The sequence below is a fragment of the Etheostoma cragini genome, chromosome 23, assembly GCF_013103735.1.
Source record: "Etheostoma cragini isolate CJK2018 chromosome 23, CSU_Ecrag_1.0, whole genome shotgun sequence".
Lineage (NCBI taxonomy): Eukaryota > Metazoa > Chordata > Actinopteri > Perciformes > Percidae > Etheostoma > Etheostoma cragini.
The window spans coordinates 16,852,493-16,872,058 of NC_048429.1; the positions used below are offsets into that span (position 1 = coordinate 16,852,493).

Sequence of the window (19,566 nt, forward strand, 5' to 3'; positions counted from 1 at the left end):
AAAAGGCTGCAATGAAACAAAGAGTGAAAAATTTAAAGGGGTCTGAATACTTTCCGTACCCACTGTATATGTATATGTATGTATATATATATATATATATATATATGTATGCGCACACACACTCTACCGGTCAAATGTTTGGGGTTACTTACAAATTTGTAAGGTAATGTATGTGTATATATTAGTGCTGTCAAACGATTAAATGTTGTTTTTTTTAAATTGAAAACAACTTTGGCATACAGCCTACCAAGCAGCGTCTCTCTTAGGTTGGAGTGGCCCACCATTTATGGGCTGCAATATCAATGTTTCAGCCAGTCAGCCACATCTAAAGATAAGATAATAGTTGTTAAATGACACTAGTGAAGAAGATGAGGTGTGGGAATCACAGGGCCTCTCCCGATATGATATCCTCATAATGCTTATGCCACAATACAATATACTAGATTTTAACATATTGCAATATTCTGCAATATATTGCAATTTATTACCTTTTTTCCAACTTCTAATTTTTTCCCTATTTCAAATGATTTTCTGTTTTATCTAAAAACATAAATTTCTCTGTTTGTTCATCTCACTTCAATTAGTTCTGCAAAATGGAATTGTCAAGCAGTCACACATACACACACACACACACACACACACACACACACACACACACTTATTTAGTTATTTATTTAGCGTTAGCAGACAAACGACAAAAGAACTCCTCCCTGTGAAGAAAGTGCGTTGGATAACTTGGTTCACGTTGATTTTGACGGCAGCTCTCTGTGTCATGAATTAAACATGGAGGCACTTGTTTATCTGGAAATGCAAATGGCAACATAGGTGATTATGTTAATGCCAGCCATGCTTCCCTGCCTGACAGCCTGATTAAAATAAAAAGAGGAATACTGCGGGAGGATTGTTTCTTCTTAATCACTCGTGTTTTTGGGGTTAGTGCTTGGCAGTATTTAATTCAAAAGCTTAAAATGATTAATGGAATCTTCCAAAGACTTAATGCTAAAGTAATGGCTTTGGTAGACGTCAGAAATAATACTTCATAGCATTCGCAGTCTCCTCCATCTTGTAGGAAGCGAGCTGTGGGGGTTAAGGAGTAAGTCAACCAACAATCATCCTGTCATGTCAATTAGTAATTATTATTCATAGAGCCATGGTAACTTTGTGATGCCTGCTGTCTGCAACGTCTCATTGGACCGAGCTCCAAACCACAGCACCGCCATACTGCCAGGCTGCAGGAGAAAACATGGCAGCTGAATAATTAGCCCGCTGCTGCGGCCTCTCTGGACCTGCTCTGTGACCTACAGTGTATCAGCGTATGGTTTGTTGGGGTGACTTGATGCCGTCATTAGATTTTCTTAATTATTGTTCGCTGATGTAAAAACAGGCCGGACCTTCCTACCAGTGAACAGGTGATTGAGCATGTGATGAAACCCAAACTTAGCTGTTGACTCTGAATGGCATTCTGACATTTAAGTCTTTTCCACACTGATAGGAAGACTGTTGTGGGGACACTTTGTATACTCTTTTTGGCGATTAAAACCAAAAACATTTTAATGTATTGGATGCTGACTGCAATGGCTACAATTCACTCTCAATCCTTTTTTAGTACCAAGTTCCCTCTGGTGTGTCTACTGTGAATTCTCAGTCAAATGTAGAAAAGGGGTGAACCTCTTACACCTCACCGGTTTGCTTTGATTAAACCAGAGATAATATTTGAGCACCTATTTCGGTCTTTGGGGACCAGTAGAGCTGTAACAATTCCACATTTTACAGGACATTTCATAGTCTCAGAAATGAATTGTTTCTTTCAGTGGATTTAAAACCATTTATTCATGTGTTGCTTTTTCAAACAAGTTTTCAATGAATTCCAGGATACGTCTTCTGGTTATATCACTTCATGTGAGCCAGATAATGTTAAAACACCTGTGTACCTGTGTTTTAACATTATCTGGGTTTACATTAGCCTATGCCTCTTTATTATCATAAAACATTGTAATTTTTCTTAGAGTTACATAAAAACATTACATGACATTAGAACATCACAGCTCAGTAAAAACAAAGCTCCAAAATCACAATTACCACCAACAGTCATACCCCTCAGGACCTTAGCTACAATTATTAAATAATTGTTACAGGCCAAAAACAACCTTGTGTTTGTCGAGGCTAATCCAATGATCCATGTATTGCTAGTGGGTCATATTTTCCTCTCTTCCTGTCCTGTGCAGAAAGCGGCAGCCGCGGAGAGAGTCTAAATGTGAAGGAATGGCAGGACGGCCTCAGAGCGCTGTTACCCAACATCAACATCAACTTTGGAGGGCTGCCCAACTCCTCGTCTTCCTCGTTGTCCTCGTCCTCCTCCAGTGTCCAGCACGCAGGGCCCCCGGGGCTTCCTCACAGCCTTTGCTGGGACCGCACAGCCAGATGGATGGACCCAGCCATAATCACCGGTAGGAGCCTTGAAATCTTTTTAAAGAGCCACTATTACTGTATATTTTGGTAAACTAACTCGCTGTTTCACTTCCTGTCCTGCTGCCTGAATTAGACCTGGCGCGTATCTGTAGTGGAGCGGAGAGCCGCTAAACCAAGCTGCTGAAACGCGCCATGGCGCAGCTGGTGGAATACCAAGCATTGATTTAAATGCCCGTGCACAGGGGTCTCGCCACCTCCGGAAAGCAGTGCGGATGCGCCTGGTGGAAAATAGGGGTCATTCTCCTTTTCAGCATCATAGTTGTACTCTTGGGGTCTACTAGAAAAGTTTTACATGCTCTGAATCCGCACCAAATGGAAAACTGGGCTGACTTTGTCAATCCGTGACACCACTAATGGAGGAATTGCATTGAGGAATGTGGTCGGAGCGTTTTTAGACAGTTGAGAAAATCGTTTTCTGTGGAATACAAAGCTCCATTTGGAGTGAAATGTGTTTTTTTCACTTAATACAGTAAATCACAAAAACTGTATACCCCACTTAAAGATGGGAAAATCAAAAGAAGCGTAATAGGGGCTCTTTAAAAAGATTCCAAAGAGTGTGTCAATGGAGATGGAGCTGAGGTACTCTAACACAATAGATAAGAGACAAGACATTTTTATTAACACTTCTATTCAGGTCAGTCAGGCTCAGGGTGACAAATTGGACACAGGATATATGTGGGACTTGTAGTAGTCCTTGTCCCTGGTTAGGCTTTTAGAAATGACACACACGGTAAAACACTATAAAATAGACGTACAAACTAACAATTTCAGCAGAGAAACAGGAAATCACAGATGCATAACAGTAAAGCAGACCTGGAGCAACAGCCACATACAGTACATTAATGAAGACGGATGATACAGCGGACTGAGGCAGAAACCTGGATGGGTCAAAGCTGACAATTAAAGCCAATAGTCCCATAAATAAATAACAGCCAACAGGGAAACCAACACAGTCAGGAACACTTATGTAACTAAGGTTACAAAGTACAAGACAATTACTAACATAATAAAAAGGGGGCAAAAAATCCCGCTGGACTGTATCAAGCATATGACTTAGTGTTTGCAAATGGAGCCATAGATTTACCTTCGGATTAAAAGCTTGTGTGTGAGTGTACTGTTGCCTTGTCCTCTGCAGGGATCCCTACCTCCACTGGCAACGGTCTGGACTCTCTTCAAGACGACAACCCTCCACACTGGCTCAAGTCCCTGCAGACGCTCACAGAAATGGACACACCGTCCAGCTCTGTCTCACAACAAAATGGCTTCATTGGGAGCCAGCCGCCCCCCCACAGAGCCAGCTGGGCACACTACCCGGCCCCTAGCAGCCAGTTCCACTCCCCGCCGCCAGGCTTCCAGACGGCCTTCAGACCCCCAACACAGACCCAGACAGACCTGCTACAGAGCACCGCCATCGACCGCCACTAGGGACTCCCAACACACACACACACACACACACACGCACACGCGTTGCTACCTGAAATAGGCAGATACAATAAAAAAAACTATGAACAACTAATAAGATGATGATGATGATAATAATAATAATATAATGTCTTAATTTCTTCCTCCAACCAGATCCCCTGGGCTTGTGTTTCATGTCTCGGTTTATGATTGTTGGTATGAGTAGGTCGAGGCCAGCTGTCCCAGCCACGCCTTTTAACAGACACACAAACCAGAGTCTCTCTGGTAGGGCAAAAAGCAGCAGCCTTTACTGAATCTGAACAAGCTTTGAGAATCACACGGTCACTTTCAATCATGTGCAGAAAGTGTGTTTGACAGATGCTTAGGGATCAAATCGGCTGACAGATGTGATGATTTGAAACAGGGTTGAACATGTCTCTTGATAAACGTCTTCAACAAGCTGCAGCTGAGAAACAGAGCTTTGCGTCTTTGATCAGTAAATGGAAGGTTTAGTATGGCTAAGGTATGGCAGAGCGCAAGGAGCCGCACAGCTTTAGTATCTAGTATATCACCGACAAAAGATCTGAGGGAGCATGCAACTATTTTGAGCGCTTTAATCTGCACGTCAAGCTTTGAGAGTGCCCAGCCACGATATATAAGACTCGCGTGTGTGACGGGGTTGGGGCTCATAAGTCCTGAAAACTGTCCACGCAAGTACGCCAGTTATTATGTTTTAAGAGTTGCATGCTCCTATCCCTGTATGGATGGGATATGATTGCTATCATTGGTTCAGGGTAAACTCTTTGTGAAACATGAACAAACGGTATAGCCATAGATTTTTCTTTAATTATCCAGTTTGACAATCAGTTATAACAGAAATTTACTTCTTTACAATAGTTTTTCTTTGGGTCTAAATTGCGTGAAATCTGACTGGTGCATAAAGTCCAGTACTTTCCGATACGGATACCAGCATTTTAGACAGTATTTAAGTATTTTTTTCCCATACTGGTTTCACTAGTTATCTCTAGTTTCAACTCCACGCCTCAAAGAATCGGAATTGATAAGAACCGGAATAGAAAGAAAAAATCTAAATTGGAATCAGAAATATTGAAATCCAAATGATGCCCAACCCTACTACAGACGGCATCTGGGTTACGCATGGCCCTCGTGGACATGGTCAGAGCCCTCCGGTCTGTCCCGTAGAGTGCAGGTGGTGTATCTGCCCGGCCGTTGAGCTGCTGGTAGATATTGAGCGTGTGTTGGCAAGACCTCTGTATCAGAGGGTTGAAGCTGGACATGCGAAGGATGTGGTTTAGCACTGTCAGTGCCACCGTGTGGCGCTCCATGCCAGCTGTCTGCAGAGCCCTCGCCCAGTGTCCCAGTTCTCCATGACAGCTTCGAGCCTCACCCGGCTGAGTGACAAGACGTTATGGGCACTCCATGTGGTCTATGCTTGTGTAATTTGGACTTGGTGAGACAGGAAAGCTCCCAGTTTAACCTTCATTTGTTGAGTGTGTCGCCTTTTAGATATTTAAATCAAAGTGAAGAGTTATATTTGGAGCATTTGAAAAAAGATTGTTTTGACTGGGCTGCAGCAGGAAACTCTTGCCACATACTTTCATTGCAGAAGATTGGTTGATTGTTTAGGCGCTGTGTGCTGGGATAGTAGAGCTTCAACTCAAACCACCATGAGGTACACATCATGTACCTCTGTATCATCCAAATACATGCTATTTGCAACAGCCGTTTTTTCATAAGGTCCTGACAACTTTAATAACAGTATTAAACGGTATTCTTGAATATTACACGCTAACATGTTCTCACAATGTTCAAACATCTAAAAATGAAGAGCTGAGGTCTGGAGCACAAAACCAACTAAATATGAAATAAAAGAGAAAATATCATGTGTGTTGTTTGGTCCTTATTTCCGGGCTGTATCGAGAGGCTCTGATGGTTTCCACTGTGGCGTGTGAAAGCATCTGAAGGGACAGACCTTAAATGCTTTAAGTGCGGGCCATTGAACTTGCTTAAGAGACAGCTATAATGTCAAGAGCAAATGAAGCGCCCGGCAATGGAAGCTTCTATCCACCAATGACACTGTCACACCTTTACTGGTCTATATCGTCGATGTTTCATTCCCGGTATTTCTCCAGTGCTGCCAGAGGTTCCTCCACATGTCCGTCCCCGTCCTCTGTCTCTGTGTTGGTGTTCTAGTCTCCGGTTGATTTCTGAGGACTATTGTTAACTGGTCCTCAGATCTCTGCAGGGTGAGTTTTGGTATAAGAAGAGCAAACTAGAATTCTACATAAATATGAAGAACACAGACACAGTTTAACAGGCGAAATGTAATACAGTTGCTGCTTCCTAAAACAGGAAGGAAAGCCGTCAGTGCTTAGCACCGCCCAAGACGATTGTGATTGGTTTAAATCAGGGCTGTAGTCAAGACCACCTTAGTCAAATCCAAGACAAGTCCAAGACCAGGGCTAGTGGAGTCCGAGTCAAGACCAAGTCCAAAAAGGTTAGAGTCCAAGACAGGACTGAGTCTAAAAAGGTTTGAGACTGAGTCCGGGACAGAAAAAAAGGTCTTATGCATGACAGTATCAAGGCATTCCTTTTGGGTTTCACTTTCCCTCCAATATTATTATCAACATAATAAAGACACCTGGAGTCGGTCAAAACCAAATGCCATAGTTGGCAAGACCAGTGGCCTAGACCGAGACAAGTCTGAGTCCATAGGAAAAAACTGTCTTGAGTCCAGACTCGAGTCCAGGACCGGACTGGGTTGGCCTGCCTTTGACCATTTACCTCTTTGCTCATTTGAAATCCATGGTTTCTCTCTCATGGGTGGGCCAAATTCTCTGGGTGGGCAACGCAGAGAAAGGGGAGGTAACCTTGCTCCTTATGACCTCATAAAGGGAAAGATCCCAGATCAACCCATCTGAGCTTTCATTTTCTCAAAGGCAGAGCAGGATACCCAGGGCTTGGTTTACACCTATCACCATTTCTAGCCACTGGGGGACCATAGGCAGGCTGGGGGAACTCATATTAATGTTTAAAAAAAACTCATAAAGTGACACTTTCATGTCATGGGACCTTTAAAGAAATGTCAATAAACCAGAGCACGTTTTTCTCCCATCCAGGAATTCTGAAGACTAAATTAAGTGAGGCTAATAAATAATTAAAGCAGGCTGTGTTCCTGTCATGAAGTGGCTTATAGACACGAAGATCTTTATTCATCACCGGTAGCTGAAGGCAAACCCGTCCTGTTGCCGTGTAAAAACACTCTTGGTTTGCCTGTGAAGGAACCTTTCCAACCTTGGTTAACAATGGTTTAATTACAGATGATTTACTGAACACTGTGGACCCCTTTTATCTCACTCCACACATTCTATTCAGCAACATGCACAACAGCATTAGTAAACACACCGATGACATTTATTTTGTAGTGATTTTACATTCCACAGTTGAACTTTTCCTTATTTTTTTCTCTATGGTTTGTTTTAGTCAACAGAAACATTACTTATGTTCCAGGACGATGATCAGTCTGTCCACTCTGGGAGTGGAAGTATCTTGGTCCTGACTCTAAGTACTTCTTCAGCTCTGTTTGTTTCTCCATCTGTGTCCTGCTGCTGTCTCCTGACTGTCCAGATTCTGACACACCGTCCGCTTCCCTTTTCACTCAGCTTTTTTTTAGTTCTGGCATATTTACTCCAAAAGGGCGGGACTAAAGAGATCAGAGAGTGAGGAATGAAAAACGTGATCTTAGAAATGAATGAATGGATAGAAATAGAGAGGCCTTGGCGTCCGAATTAGCTCATTAGGTAGAGGGCCCATGGGTTTCCAGACAGGTTTAGGGCGTTTTGTTATGTAAAGCTATGTCTCGGCTCAAGTTTTTTGGATACAGAAGAACATTTCTTCTCTCTCTCTGTCAATCATCTGTGTTCTTCTGAAATGTTATTTCATCATGCATTAGCTGGGCTGTGGCTTCTTGCTGCTGACATGACTTCACTAAGGCTGAGAAACAGAAATCTGACATTTAGAAATACAAGTCTAATTGGGATAGATGCCAAAAGGAAAACAGGCATTTTGAAATTAAAAAACCTGAAATGAAATAAAAATGAAATCCAATAAAACTGTTAAGTTTGAAGAAGTACTTCAATAATTTCAAAAATTGTTGTTTCACTTATAAATTATATATACTTTAAACTTAATTATATGAACACAATAATATATAAAACATCTTTAAATCACATAATCAGCAGCAGTAAAATGTTTCTGTCAATAGCGTCTGGTCATTTTGTCATGGGTAGTACAGTAGTGGATATACTTCCCAGTATGTTTTGGCACATACATGCATTCACCGGGGTGTTACAGATCGCTCCATTTTCTGGTCACAGTTTTCATGCCGACTCATTTTTTGTGTCACAACATCAAAAACACAAGATGGCGCCAGCGCCTTGATGGCGTGGGATTCCATTCAATATTCTCAAATTTCACCCTATACATTCTGACTGTCATCCCATGTAGTCACACTGTATGTATATACATGTAGGCTAAACTCTAGTTTAGGGAGGGAAAACAAATGGATCTGTGAAAAGATCAGCAGCTTCTCCATCTCATCTCTTCTCATCCACAGTTGAAATAAATGAGCTGTGTTTGAGGATTTCTAATCAGTCCTAAGTTTGGTAATAGTGCAAACCAGTGTTTCTCTACTACAAAGCACTCTGACATCCAGATTGGGGGGGGGGGTGCACACAGGCGCAGCCTCTGGCCGGCCTATGGCCAACTTTAAGCTGAAGTATGGTCAGGAACTGTGTGTGTGTGTGTGTGTGTGTGTATGTATGTACATATGTGTGTGAGTGTATGTGCGTACAGTGTGTATGTGTGTCTATCTCTGTGTGAGTGCGTGCGTGTCTGTCTGTGTGTGTGTGTGTGTGTGTGTAACATCATCATCCCTTATTGAAAAGAAAGCCTGTGGCCTCATTGAAATTGTAAAGCTACAACGGCCTGTGGCTTGTGTGGAGTTAACAACCACTCATACTGGAGTATGTTAACAACAACTTGTCATTTCCATTCATTATGTTTGATATCTCATAATATCTCAGGGAAGGGCTTCAACACAGTGAATCCAGGATGACCGCTTCATTATTTCTTTATACAAGATGTTGTGCTGAGAATATGAGTCGTCCTATCTACAGCATGCCGGGATGTGAAGGCTCAGAGGAAGGACTCCATGATGAAACGCACCTGGATTATTATTCTCACATAATGAGAAATTCGTCATTCAATACCCAATCTCCACGGAGTAAATCTAATAAGTGAGCCAATAAGCATGCAGCAAAAACACAAAAAAAACGTCCACAGAGTTGCACTGAGACAGCTCACGTTGTATGACCTGAAACATGAATAAAAAGATGTGTGCCGTAATGTAGGCGTAGCAATTATTTAATTATTAATTATTAATAAGACAGTTAGGACAGTTGATTATTTGGTAATTCCTCTATCACCGCTACAACTGTACCACTTGCTCGTTCTATTTTACCCTGTCTCTGAAATATTTGTGCATTATTTGCATACACACAGTTCTGTATTTCATTCATATTTTCAACTTGAATACTATCAATTTGTCATCCAATCATAAGAGCCGGGTAATGCTAGAAAAGCTAGAAAGCAGTTCAGGAATAAAAAATTTAACAAAAGTTATAGCTTGTGCTAAATGGCCACGCTCGCAGGCTTGGTGAAACTGCAACATTCTTCAAATATGGGGTAGTGTTGCACATTTTTATAGTCTGTATTACATAAAAAGCTGAAAAGCTTAATGGGGGGGGGGGAGAGGAGGACAACAACCAGCAGTTCTGATGAAGGATATTGGCACCATCCACTGGATTGGAATTTGACAGGAACCGATTTAAATTAGTCTCATTTCAGAATAAAAGATGTGTCTGAAAGTAGTTGCTGAACAAATTAAACATAAGCTCATCATTAATCCTATTGTGCATCGAGATATTTAACCCCTGTGTTGTCAACCATGAAAAAGTTCTTTTTCAACATTATTATCACTTTGTTCTGACCTTTTTGTCACTTTTTCAAAGTTGGGGGTTCTTTTTTTGATGTTTTTTTCCAAAGTTATTTGATATTTTTAATGTTGACACTTTCAGAGCTTATTTTGAAGGCCCATTTTTTGTGATAAAAAAACTGAAAACGGTCAAATTTGACCCGAGGACAACATGAGGGTTAGGCCCATGCTAGGGTGAAGTTGGAGTTGTGACTCGTGACTGGCCTTGATGACTCTTGTTAATACAGAACACTTGTCCAGACTGAAGAGGAAGTAAGGTGAGCCGTTCCTAACCCTCTCCTCTGTTACTGAACTGTTTGTTGGTAAAAGCAAAAAAAAAGAAAGAAAGGGGGATGAAGAAGAAAAGTCGGAGCGTGTTCTCATCAGATGTGATCACTGAAGCCTTCCATAGTCACTCAGTAGCCCCGGGCAGCGGAGTAGAGTTTGGGTCTACTGGGAGTCTCCAGAGAACCATGAGGGCAGAGGTCAGCTGGGTTAAACACAGAGATGGGAAGTAACCAAGTACAAATGCTGCACTTACTGTACTTAAGTCGATATTTTTCAGATATTTTTACTTTACTATAGTTTTTTATGGCGACTTTTTGCTTTTACTCCTTACATTTTAACATAAATACTGGTACTCTCTACTCATTCCATTTTACAAAATTGGCTCGTTACTTTAGTTTTGTACAAAAAGGTTGTCATTTTGCAGAATAGCGCGGACACGCTGCGAGCAGGTGCAAAAAAAGTGCAACAAAAGAAAAAGAGACTAGCTGTCTGGAGGACAATCAGTTGAGAGTGTGTGTGTGTGAGTCCTTGAGAACTGTAAGTTATATAACTTGTGTTGTCAGTTTATTTAAGCCTATTGTTGTATTGGTCTATAGTTCTTACACATTTTTTATTTAGTGATTTAGTTGTTTGGGTTCCTCTTTTAGCTAGGTTGCACGTTGCATCACCAGAGAGAAGTTGTCTCCGTCCGTGTGTTAACAGACACACCTGGGGCCAAGGCGGGAACCAGAAGCAGCTCAAAATTCAGTCCTAATCTAGTCCTCACTAACCAGTTTAAAATAGTTTCACTGGAGTTACTCTTATTATTATTTTTGTCATCATTACCATTTTCAATCTAATTGGATGGGACTATACAGTAGGCTACTGCATGTTGCACTTGAGGCACAACTACAAGAAGACTCAACAGATGTGGCGGCATTCATTAGCAGCAAATCAATGCAGCTTGATGCTGATAACGTTAGCACATAGTAGTACCGATGGCAACATGATTGAAAATGAAGAAAACAGAGAATCCCAGAGATTGGGCAGACAAGCAGCGAGACATTATCGATCATCCTCGGCCTTATCTGAGAGAGATATTTGAGACAGTAGCAAGTAAGAAGGACTCCTGGTCAATGTGCTGGGGAACTTCTTCATTAATGTCTGTTTAGTAATTCATATTTTATCCTTTATTTTCTTTCCAGAAGCCATATTTGAGCACACATACATACATGTAGATTTATTTAAATGTTAAGGGGAAGATTAAAAAAGAGAAACTGGATCTGTTAATTCTCACAGAGTCATAACTGAATTCATATCTGGCTACTCAGTCAGAATCCTATTAACCTGGAGTCCCAGTCTCTGTCACAATAACCATAATCATACAGTATACAGGATGTTGTAGGCCTATGGCAGACATCCATTTAAAATGTTGCCATTGGCATAAAGAGCCTTTTCTCCATGTCCACTGTAGTTCCTCAGCACTCTGCTAACATGTGTCTGGTCCAGGTAGCTTTGTCACTTACAAGGCTACTTTTACTTTTATACTTTAAGTATATTTCCAAGCCTGTACTTTGTTACTTTAACTTAAGTAAAGAAGTTCAATCAGTACTTCTTCTTTTACCAGAGTATTTTTAACACAAGTATCTGTACTTCTACTTGAGTACGGGAAATGAGTACTTTTGCCATCTCTGGTGCTGCATTGCTCCACTATATGGGTCTGTCCCCAAGGCAGGGTCATCATGATTATTGTTTACAACTTACAACTCCCCCATTGCCCCATTTGCTCTTAACGTAAACTCAGTCAACAGTTGGTCCACAACGTACAGGGCTCAGTAAAAAGGAATCAATGAGGAATGCATGTATAAAATGCTAAATGACAGATAGGATTATCACACGGAATGAAATGCACCTACAGTACACCAGAATGAAAATGGTCCAACATGACACACTTCCTGGAATATTCTGTACAATAATGTACAAGAGTGGCGGCCCTGGACCTCCTGGATGCCTGGGGGAGGGTGGGAGGGGGTAGAGCTCATCAGCTGGTACTCTAAGAGTTCCCAGACAGGCCGCTCAACATGGTCCAAGGCCAGCAAGTCATACGGTTCATGTCTTTCCCCGTTCCCTGCTGGAGGATCCCACAGGAAGCTCCGAGAGAACAAGTCCACATCTGCCTGTGTCCGTCCCTCCGACACTGCTGACCCCTCCAGACCAGTTCATAGAAGCACTTCCCCACTGGATCACCATTGTGTCTCCTCGTTAGAGGTTATGAGCAATCCAACGTGTAGTCTTTCAGTGTCTCCATGTACTTCCTTCCAAACATTTCTGGGTCATGGTTCATTTCACTGTCTGCTCCACAACAATAAAACAAGCACTTGAAACTTCATATTTTCGATATTTCTTTAGTTTGTAAAGTTATTTTCGGTTATTTTCAAGATAGAATATCATCAAGACACCCATTTTTTTAAACACACACACACAAATCCAAAAAGAAATCTGTAACCAGGAGAGACTGGAGATGAGTAGACGGATGGAGACGTGGAAAGAGTTTGTTTCTGTGGATTCGGTGGTCTGGCGGCCGGGCAGCTTTAGCAGACGGTGCCGTTCTCCTGTCGGGACTTGGGGCAGGTGGAGCGGGGTATGGGCTGGACGGACGGGGCCAGGGTGCAGAAGAAGCCAGCGATGAGGGTGAGGCCAAGGCCTCCCCAGGCGCAGAACATGGACCATCCGTAGCCGTGGCCGATGTCGTCCGGCAGGCCGTACAGGTACCGCGGGTAGCGGGACAGCTCGAAGTTGATACCGGCAACGCATGTGCAGAGGGAGATGATGCAGAAGGTTCCTGCAACCACAGAACAGGAAAAAAAAAGACATCAAACCTATATCCCAGTCAAATCCACATCTGTTACATCCCTAACATCTACTCGCCATCTGGCTCCAGGTCACATCCTGTCAGTGGGGGAAGAGGTATTCAGACTACTGCAGGAAAAGTACTAAAAAAAATACTCTTTTACAAGTTAAAGTAATGCATTAAGAATGTTAAGTAAAAGTGTGTAAGTATCATCAGGAGAATGTAGTTAAAGTATTAGAACATGTTAGAATGAGTGAAGGATCCAACCAGCTGTGTGCTTAATGGTCTAATCATCTCAGCTGGGCGTGTAGGCCGTTATATTGTTGCTAGGTTACGTTATAATAAAACATCAGATTTTAAAAACTACATGTGTTTAGTGAGCAGAAATCTGAATATGTAAAGTGACTAGTAACTAAAGCTGTCAGATGAATGTAGTGGAGGGGAGGTGTGTTCAGGTGCATTCTGGGCGTGCTGGTCTTACAGGGATGTGTGTTCAGGTGCATTCTGGGCGTGCTGGTCTTACAGCGAGGTGTGTTCAGCTGCATTCTGGGTGTGCTGGTCCTAAATGTGTTCAGGTGCATTCTGGGCGTGCTGGTCTTACAGGGAGGTGTGTTCAGGTGCATTCTTGGCGTGCTGGTCTTACAGGGAGGTGTGTTCAGGTGCATTCTGGGCGAATTGCTATCTTGCAACAACAGAAAGTGATCGCGCCATTGACCAACAAAAACCTGGTACCAGTATCGTCCGATGCTTGTTAGCAATATAAAAAAAAACTTTCTCTGACCAACAGCAATGTAAAGTGAGCGCTTGTGTTGGATCGTGGGATTTGGAAAGTTCCAAAACATTTGGCTTTTGGGTTGTTTAAAATGTGATGCTGATGACATTATGCTTCTTCCAGCAAAGTGTCTCAATAATGTTACTCATGATTCAAACGTTAAAGATTAAAGACCCATCTCCTCTGGAGGATGTACTTAGCACTGTGTTTAGGAGAAGCAGCTCTGAACGTGGCCTGGTTTTGGGCCCGCTGTGACCCTGTGGTTGCTCTGCCCCGATCTGGCTGCTGCACACTGACCTAGGGTACTCCTTCTGCCTTTATTGCCAAAAACATAATTAACTTTTTAATTGCTTGCCATTAACAGCAGCGCACAGCACTAATCCACTGTGTGTGTGTGTACGTGTCTGTGTGTGTGTGTGTGTGTCTGTGTGTGTTTGTGTATAACAATTTTCAAAAGCCAAAGGTCTTACACTTGATTTTCTGCAGTTTTTTTTTGCACCCATTGCATTTTGAGATGTGTTAACACTTCAGAGCCACCGTACATGTATTTTTGTGTGTGTGTGTGTGTTTGCGTGTGTGTGTGTGTGTGTGGGTGTGTGTGTGTCTGTGTTTCTGTGTGTATGTGTGTCTGTGTGTGTTTGTGAGTAACAATTTTCAAAAGCCAAAGGTCTTACACTTAATTTTCTGCAGGTTTTTTGCGCCTGTTGCATTTTAATATGTGTTGACAGTTCAGAGCCACCGTAAATGCATTTGTGTGTATGTGTGTGTGTCTGTGTGTCTCTGTGTGTGTTTGTGTATTACAATATTCAAAAGCCAAAGGTCTTACACTTGATTTTCTGCAGTTTGTTTTGCACCCGTTGCAATTTGAGATGTGTTGACACCGTACAAGTATTTGTGTGTGTGTGTGTGTGTGTTTGTGAATAACAATTTTCAGAAGCCAAAGGTCTTACGCTTGATTTTCTGCAGTACTTTTTGCACCCGTTGCATTTTGAGATGTGTTGACACTTTAAAGCCATCGTACAAGTGTGTGTGTGTGTGTGTGTGTGTGTGTGTGTGTGTGTGTGTGTGTGTGTGTGTGTGTGTGTGTGTGTGTGTGTGTGTGTGTGTGTGTGTGTGTGTGAGTGTGAGTGAGTGAGTGAGTGACTCACCTCCCATGAGGAAGAGGAGGCCGGCCACATACTGCATGAGGCCTCTGTCCCAGCAGCAGCCGAGGACACCAATGACCCAGCCGAACAGGATGATGGCCACCGCCATGCCCATGAAGCCTGCCGTCATCCGCCGCAAGTCTGAGGGAACACAGACAGAGACACTGAACATCACTACAACAACAAGTTCACACTCACTGGATACACACACACACATACACACACACACACACACACACACACACACACACACACGCACGCATCTGTCCAATCAGAGTTTTCTGTTGACAACTAAAACTACTTCTGAACATACACATGTTCCACCAAAACAAGTTCCTCCCTGAGACTATTCAGCAGCGGCACTGTGGCTCTGTCCGTCGCTTAGCCCCGCCCCTGACTATTGTGATTGGTTTAAAGATATAAACCAGGGTATGTTTTTCTCCCAAATTTGGGTCAAATTGATTTAATAAAGTATTTGTTAAACAGTTAACATGGTACCGTCTCCTTCTTTGTTATGACCTCTTGAGCCGGGTCATGACATCAGTACCTGTCCATGTAGGCGTTATTTTCACACGATGGCTGCACTTGATTGGACGAACACTTCACATGTGTCCGTCTGCTCCCTGATTTCAGAACTGATCATAACGGAGGTTTGTTTAGAAACTTTCTCTGTTTTACGGTAATAACTCAGCAATACGTGTTTCTGAAAAATTTTACGTGATAAATATGGAGTGCAGCTGCTGGATCTGTCTTCATTTCAGATCCACAGAGGTCAGTTTAAATGATTTTTGTGAGGTTTTGAGTGTTGGCATGCCGAGCCGGCTGCTACTCATTCCGTAAACTTGGCTAGATTCAACTTTGTGCAAATGACGCTGATGATGGACACGCACCATCAGTGTGGCTGAGATGTCGGGTTAAGCATTTCATGACAGCAAGAAGAGAGTTACGATACATGACAGATTGAGAAAGTCTTCCAACAGGAACAGGCTCAAGTTGAGGAATGTTTTGCAGATGAAGAGCTGTTCCTAAATTCCGTTAAATCCCAGATGAGTAAGGGGAAGAGGGTTACACTGAGCAAGAGATTTACACATTTACAAAAAAGAATTCAGAGAATCAACCAAGAACTACAGCATGAAGACTCAGAAGACAGCTTATCTCCTGTTCTTTTTCATGTTTTTTTTTTCCTGCCATCAGTGTCAATGACACTCAAGGTAACTGTAGGTTCTTTACACACACATGCTCCAAATGAGGTGCCTGAACTGACCTTAGTTTGGTTTCTAATTCTGGAAGAGGATTCTAATGGACAGAATGATCATTTAGACGGGAATACACTCATGTTACTTTCACACTGCTACTTGAAAGGAAAAAATGAATATCTTCTCTTACATTTTCCCCTCTAATTCCCCCTACTCTGGCTTTTCCCCTCTCATCCTTATGGCTCAACTTTTAAATGCTTAAAAACAAACAACCGTAGCCCTGGAGATGGAGCCTGAACCTCACCATGTTGCCTGAACACGTGCAATCAGTCAGCTGACAGGAACCCATGGTGTATGGAGGGAAATGCAGGGGGACACATGGGTGCAAAGAAGAGCAAATGTCTTTACTATGACAAGTTTAGATGCGTTTTATTCTTTGAAGCATTTGGAAGAATGCCGTATACAAACTGTAACCTTCTAAGACCACTCCACGGTCACACAAAATGTCTTCATTGCAATCTTAAGCACAAGTCCTGTCCTGTCCAAGTCCTGGAGTTTTAATACTGACCTGTTACAGGGCTCAACAGTGTGGTTCTGGAAGTAAAACCCCATTGATTTTCTCCACAAGAATTTTAATTATCAGCCATAATGCCTAATGTCCAAGGTAGACGGACCCCCGAGAAGTCTGTATGAAATCAACCTTGTTTTAAGAAAATGTACGAGAATACTACACAACCCACAATCCTAAGCGTAACAACGACATGTCCGATTGGTCCAACTTACTGTTACCATGGAAAGGCTTGCAGTGAGAGGTGATCTTATGGAAAGTTCACCATGCCCATCTCTAGGTATGGTAAAGGGTATTTGATAATGTGGGGGGGGGGGGCTATTTTAATTCTAAAGGCCAAGGGACCTTTATCAAGATGCATAGTATCCTGATCCATTAAATAACTGGCCTTTAATAAAAATCTGCCTGCCACTATGGGAATTTAACATAGGGGGAGTGTATACTTATGCCCCCTGTATTTTAACATAGGGAGGTGTATATTTATGTCCCCTGCATTTTAAGGACAAACATTTATTAATTTACAATACATTATTGATCCACAAAGAAAATTGGTGTCCTTAAAAGGTTGGATTTTCCTAATATTGTTGAATAAAGGCATTAAGATCAATTTCAAAAATATGTTTTTTTATTCCTCTTTATAATCAACTTTAACCTGGGTGTGAAAACGTATTCAAGCAACTGTAGAAACACATTTTAAAGTACCTTTTTTTTGTGGAAAACTAGGAAAAGAAGAAGCAGTGGTGGGATTGTGGAGATTAAGCAGCTTTGTCAACAGTACCCTCTCAACGTCTCCTATGATGTGCCAAATCTATAAGGGGTGAAATAATGGAAGTCCACAGGAAGTCCTTCTTTATCATCATGTTACATATTGAATCTCAGTGCAGTTTTATGTGGTCCGCTGTGTGGAGCGGACACAGTAAGGGGAAACAGAAAGAGACAGAGTGTGTGAATAAAGCTGACAGCAGTGGGCTCTGCAGGGCGCTAATGTTAGTGACAACGACTGGCTGTGAGTAGAGAGGGGCTGAAATATGAAGATCTTCAAGCTACAGCCCACTCCTCTTCTGTGAGTAGATGAGTGGGGGGAGGACACCATGTGTTTGGGCGAGAGAGGTAAAAAAAACTTGGCCTGAGAGCATGAATGTAGGAATGAAACGACCACTAAACTGAATCCTGTTACCACCAAAATCTTCATGGGAGGTCTGAGTTGATGTTAAATAGCCTGACCTTCTCATGTAACATACACACTGCACTTCCTGAAAAAGGGCTGAAAAAACCTTCTTTGCAGATGGGTAAAAATCACCTTAGTAAATTGCTCAGTGACACAGTGGGACATAGACACAAAGTACGCTTCAACTGAATAGTGAAAAACAGGTGCAAATAGTGCTTAATGAAAGCTCTATAATGCTAATGGAACACTCCATGCAATCTGCTTTTCTATAACATCATGGTGACAGACAAGGAAACTAAGTCCAGTAAATATATGTGTAAAAATAAAAGGACTGAAGCATTTTGCAGACGATTCATGCAGTTGCTGCTAAATCCACAAGGAAGTCCCTGTCAGTCACACAGCGTAACCTTGGTGACCGCTGACCTTTACAGTGAGGCCTGACCGTGGGGGGAGCAGATTACAGTCACACTGTAGCATCAGGATACATCTCGCTGAGCATCCACACATGCTCTCTCTGTCACACATCACGTAGTGTTGCTTCATAGCGCAGATTCTGCTTCATTCTTACTGTTATGTTCTTTGTATTACATATACATGTTGTTTTGGATTTCTTTTATTATTTAACTGGCTATGCCATTTGTACATTCACACTCCCCAGACGCTGAAGGTTTTTCATTCATTCATTCATTAACCCTCATGTTGTCCTTGGGTCAAACTGACCGGTTTTCCTATGTCAATGTTCTTTTTAATTACCCAAATTAACATGATTGATTCCACACAACGCTCTTTGGCAAGTACAAATCTCTACTTTAATTAATTTTGGCGTGTCTTTTTCAACTTTATAGCATTTGAAAAAAAAACATTGAAGGGGTTTTGAAGTAGTATTGAGTAAAAGTTGACATATTCCAGTCTGTGATTATCCATCAAAATCCATTCCTTTAGTCTAAATAATTCCTAATTTCTGCTCTTCTAACTCAAAAATGAGGTATCAATTCTTATAAATGAGGTTTATTGAGCACAAATTCCCAAAATAACTGTAAAAATAAAGTTAATAAGTTAGTGTTACGTAGTGTTAAACAAAAAAAAGAATTGGCAATCAAAAAAATGTTGAAAAAAGGGACAAAAATGTGAGAAAAAGACATCGAAAAATTGAATTCATTCAATTTTGACGGGCAGACAACACAAGGGTTAAACCATTATTGACACATAGGAGTCCAAGGAGAGTTGAGAATAAGCTCAAGCTGTATTCCTTTGAATGAAGGACTTGCTCATCCGTCGGTCAGAGTGAGTTGCTGCTCTCTCTCCTCCCTGACAGTCCCTCAGCATGCCTTGTGTCCAAGGCCAGACCGTGCAGGTCCCTCTGGGAGAGTGGCGTGCTCTAAAAGACATACCCCCTGTGGGTAACAATGTCCTGCGAGTTCTCAGCATTACTACCTCTTCCCTGCATCAATACATGTGCTGTTACATGGTGCCTGCAGCCAGGACCAATAGCCAGATGTGGGCGTTTATGAGAGAGCAAGAAGACAGTTGATAATTATAGCTGATTAGCAACCAAGCACCAATCCAGTGCAACTTAATAAAGCACCACTGACACATCAGATAGGTCACAGCATGCTAGCATGTTCAAACTGACAATGTTATTATGCTAATCCTTAGTTTGGAGAGTTAGCATGC

At 42.0% G+C, this 19,566-nt stretch overlaps 2 protein-coding genes across 4 annotated transcripts in view; one reads left to right on the top strand and one right to left on the bottom strand.

The window, feature by feature from the left end:
• cnot4b (CCR4-NOT transcription complex, subunit 4b) overlaps positions 1-15,215 on the top strand; it is a 31,875-nt gene extending 16,660 nt beyond the window's left edge. For 2 of the 3 annotated variants that reach the window (XM_034863186.1, XM_034863184.1), the window contains exons 12-13: positions 2,226-2,447; positions 3,605-4,560. In XM_034863186.1, the coding sequence (XP_034719077.1) occupies positions 2,226-2,447; positions 3,605-3,894 (512 nt within the window). In that variant the 3' untranslated portion in view covers positions 3,895-4,560. Of the gene's footprint in view, positions 1-2,225; positions 2,448-3,604; positions 4,561-15,163 lie in introns of those variants that run through there. The other variant, XM_034863183.1, reaches the window with a different exon arrangement.
• Positions 12,036-19,566, bottom strand: part of tmem178b (transmembrane protein 178B) — a 97,810-nt gene continuing 90,279 nt past the window's right edge. Inside the window, exons 3-4 of the mRNA XM_034863204.1 lie at positions 14,964-15,101; positions 12,036-13,034 (exon numbers count right to left, since the gene is read on the bottom strand). Of these exons, the coding sequence (XP_034719095.1) occupies positions 12,784-13,034; positions 14,964-15,101 (389 nt within the window). The 3' untranslated portion in view covers positions 12,036-12,783. The remainder of the gene's footprint in view (positions 13,035-14,963; positions 15,102-19,566) is intronic.